The sequence below is a fragment of the Saccostrea echinata genome, unplaced genomic scaffold (assembly GCF_033153115.1).
Source record: "Saccostrea echinata isolate AGI-Se365-2 ecotype Australia unplaced genomic scaffold, CSIRO_AGI_Sech_v1 ptg000012l, whole genome shotgun sequence".
NCBI lineage: Eukaryota > Metazoa > Mollusca > Bivalvia > Ostreida > Ostreidae > Saccostrea > Saccostrea echinata.
Genome location: NW_026889761.1, coordinates 17,974,776 through 17,979,131, shown reverse-complemented (window position 1 = coordinate 17,979,131; position 4,356 = coordinate 17,974,776). Strand labels below are relative to the sequence as shown.

Here is a 4,356-nt window from a genome sequence, read left to right as displayed (position 1 = left end):
CGCAAAATGAGTTGAACGACACTTTGCCAACATAACTCCTGCTTAAAAACTAATCATCTTGATTTTTTACCTTTAAGAAGATTTGGAACAATCTACAGTAAGCCCCCTTCCATGAAAACCCATCCAAGTGAAATGTGAAGATTTCAAATCCAACAAAATAATATAAATTGAGAGCAAATTTGGTAAAATTTATTTTGTGACATTGTGCACCGAGGGTTCAAAGACTCAACATGAACCTCACAATGTACATACGCAAACATGAATCTTTTATATACTTGTATCATGATGGCTTCGTGTAGTTAAGGATGTCATCTCAATACAGGTTGTGAATGTTTTCGATCACTTTTTTCTCTAAGGATTTGTCTTTTCGTGTGATAGAGAATTGTCTGCAGCGAGAAATTAGGATAAAACGATGATCCATATTCTTGATAATATGAATTCATACTCTGTGATCTCGATCTCCGTATTTCACCGTTGCTGTGGTTATAGTCCTTTAAACTCCTTTGCTTGCTTTTTCCTGCAATTCTAAACCTTCTATAAAACTCGTTGATGGTGTTTTGCAGTTCCTAAAGCTTTATCACTTGAACGAAGTAGAATAATTCTCACAATACTACAGATAATAATTATGAGAGAGATAACGATTGCTAGAAGGTTCAATAACATTTGTTCTTCTATATTAAGAGTACAATGATCTTGAGCATCAAGACTCCAAGGACAATATAAAACAAAAAATCCAAAGAATAAAAGAGACAGAATAGTCATGAACACGCTCGGCTTGCCTACATCATTGCACGTCCTCATCTGTTCAAAAGAAAATAATTTTACATGTATGTATTCCTATGTTAAAGATTAAGAGTCCTAAAAGCTTTACATAGGAATACATAGATGTAAATAATAAATTTTAAAAATTGAACCCTAAGTCATAAAAACATTGCATATGTTTAATAAATCAGTTTTCATTAGATAAACACAAACAATCCGTAAACTACAAATTAATTTGATTTAAAATAATAACACTTCACTAAACATAACCAACCAAGTGAAGATAGATACTCTGCATATGATAAATTTAATTGTACGTGATCAAAATCTAGCACTTAAACATAGGCAAGGGTCTAGTTGGTGAATTACACTTTCAAAAATTCCACGTTTTATATATCTATTTAAGATAAAATTTTGATGATGTCATTAATTAACGTACAAACAAAATTGAGCCAAAGATCTAGTAAACTTAAAATATAAAGGTTACAGCACTGAAAATCCTACACATTAAGAAAAACACTACCGTCTTGGCCAGAACTTTCCAACACGAAATGCAAGGATGGAGGCGTTAACGACTTTAAAGAATGATCGCTTTATGTGAGCTGCCTACCATCCAAGGAAGCACTATATTTTAACTTCTTGCTTATCTGATCGAACAGGATGTCGTGATGTCTTCAAAGCTAAGGGAGACCATGATGGGTGCTTGAGAGAGACAGATATGCAGTATTCATATTGGTAAAATTTTATATTTGTATATTATATATATATATATATATATATATATATATATATATATATATATATATATATATATATATATATTGAAAATTCTGTAGATGCATTTGTTGATTAGTCAAAAGTATACTATAAATCACTTTTATTCGCGAGAACTTTTTTTACGCGTAATTACGCGAGACAGTGTGCTCACGAAAATTTCATTCTTGTGTATAATAGTATTCCTAAAGATTATATAGAGCAATATTCACTATTCGTGACTATTATGTCTCGTTAATTAAGAGTCAATGACTATCTCGCGTAAATAAGGTGTCGCGAAAATTAAAAGGTCTACAATACTCAAATGCAAAGATACAAATGTCAAAATACAATCCTAAGAATACTTCGGAATCTGTTACATGCATAAAATATTGATCAAAATTAATACACAATGTACTCTATTCAGATTTAAACACTTTTCAATTACAATATAGCCATGTAACGTGGAAAGGATGATATTATAGCAGATGCTTGACCTCTTAGGAACTAATGCACTCTCAGTAAACAATATATATTGCCTTTCTAAACTGACAAAGAAAAAACAATCCCATTAAAAAGTGACTTACATGATTGGGAGAAGAAGATGGAGGCAAATCAATATAACCAAAGCCCATCCAGGAAAGTAAGAGGCATTGTATACCACATACAAGCACCTGCATTTCAATACATGTATGGAAAATCATATGTGCAAGTATACAAATCAAGAATAATGAACAAAGTATGACATTAAACTATACCAAGAATAGCAATGAACTATATCAAAAATAACATTGAACTATATCAAATAGCATGAAGTCAGATAAAAAATAACAATGAACATTATCAAAAATGACATTGAACTCTATCAAAAAAGCTAATGCATTAGAACTATTTCAAGATGGCTTCATACATACAATGAAAAAAATTGCACATCTATTTTCATGGATTTAGAGGACTAAGATATTTACAGTGCTTTAACTGATCGAATATGTTATAATTCTGTTTCAGTAAATATAATAAAATAAACATGTGAATCCCCGCCCAGGGAAATTCATTTATCGAAATACTGTATGTGGATCAATTTCGCCACATTTTGTTTCCGTTCAATCAAATGCTTAATCGATTTACCCAGTAATGAATTCAACCAATAGTAATTTGCAATGTTCTTTTTTTTAAAAAGGTAAAACTTTCTTTCTGTAAATTCGCCCAATACAGTGGGGGCAAATTGGGGTGAAAATATGATTGGTGTGAAATTACACCTATATACAGTAATCAAATGAATAAAGTTGTTCTAATTACCAATAATTTTCCAATCATTCATTACAGGAAGGGAAAGAATTTAATACTTCAATCACAAAGTCTTGTGAAAAATTATATGTAATTGAGCATCGTGCTGTCTGACCAAATATAAAACATCAAAGATTGTGAATAAAGAATACCAGTGCTCCAGACCATATAGGGCCGCTGGGTGAGTGAGGAAGTTTCACGTTTCCTTTAAATATAATGATCAGAGTTCCTACCAGGATATTGGGAAAGGAAACCACGATCGTAATAATGGAGACCATGATTGTAACGATGGAAAGTGTGTATAGCTTCTGTTGAACTTTTCCTTTTTGTATTGTTTTATCTGTTAAAAAGAATGATATACCTGAGGAAGAGCTGTAGAGTGGTTGGCACACATGATAAGTTGTTACTTTTTATCATGCGTGAAAAGAATGCATTTATATACATTTCTGGTTAAGAAATTTTTTGACCCTAAATCAGCTAGTAGGCTGAAGACTTGTCAATGTTTTCAGTTTAATAATGGAATAATGGTTACTTGGCGAAAGGAAAGCGCGTGATTATTTCACTTTCTAAAGATAGAATGCAGAAATTAGATGTTTTTAATACAATGTTATGACTTACATTTAATAAGAATACTATAATCTGTATATAAACATGTAATTTTGAAACGTTTATTCTGTGTCATTCATAGACATTAATAGAAATTCACTAATAATTTACATTTATCCAGCATTCATTCCTGAGTTGAATCAATTTCTTAGTTGACTATTTATTATTCAACTCAGACAGTTAATTTATTTTAGCATACATGTGTATATGCATGTATTTTAATCTGCAAACACTACCTTGAGTTACAGGTTAGTTATTTTATGAATTGAATGCTATTTGACACATAATAATTAAAATGAATAGATCCTTCGTATTTACATCATGAAAAAACATGAACATAGGCTCGGATCATTAAAAAAAAATCAACTTCTTTAAATAATGAAAAAGGCGATTGATTTAAATAACAAGGTGGCCACATAGTGTTGCTCACTATACTCAATATGGTTCAATTAGCGAGACAAAAACCAAAAACAAAATCGTAAAAAAAGTTCTTATTCTTACTTGTTGCATTATTGACGACATTTTCACGATTTTGTCCGTCATTGGTGTTCATATTGGTATTCATGGTCACTCTACATTTAGTCAAACAATATCTCAGTTAAGATTAATTAAACTAAATTAATACATGTACCTATCTTACAAACACACAAAAGTAATCTACATTTTAGAAAAAAAATTCTTTGAAGGACAAATAATTGCTTACTCACACAAGTTGTTTAACATATCCTGATATGTGACGTAAACAATCCGCAAGGAAGGCAGCACAAGGTTAAAACAGTTTTTTGCATTCCCTGCTACACAACAGGAACAATCAAAACTTTAAATTTCCGCATGAGTATTTAACAAGCAAGCCGTTTTAAAACTGTTTAAATTACACCATACAGTATAATTGTAAACACCAATTGCATGGACGTTCTTTATTCAAATGGATTTTCTGTCCATGATATT

The 4,356-nt window shown here is 30.9% G+C and overlaps 1 protein-coding gene across 1 annotated transcript; it reads right to left on the bottom strand.

Annotated features, from left to right (window-relative positions):
* Nucleotides 1–317: 317 nt before the first annotated feature.
* On the bottom strand, nt 318–3,972 carry LOC133186051 (uncharacterized). Its single transcript, XM_061321330.1, has 4 exons — nt 3,910–3,972; nt 2,955–3,142; nt 2,103–2,189; nt 318–801 (listed from the first exon to the last, which is right to left on the bottom strand). The coding sequence occupies exons 1-4, from the start codon at nt 3,959–3,961 to the stop codon at nt 535–537; spliced, it is 594 nt and encodes a 197-aa protein (XP_061177314.1). The 5' UTR covers nt 3,962–3,972; the 3' UTR covers nt 318–534.
* Nucleotides 3,973–4,356: the final 384 nt, after the last annotated feature.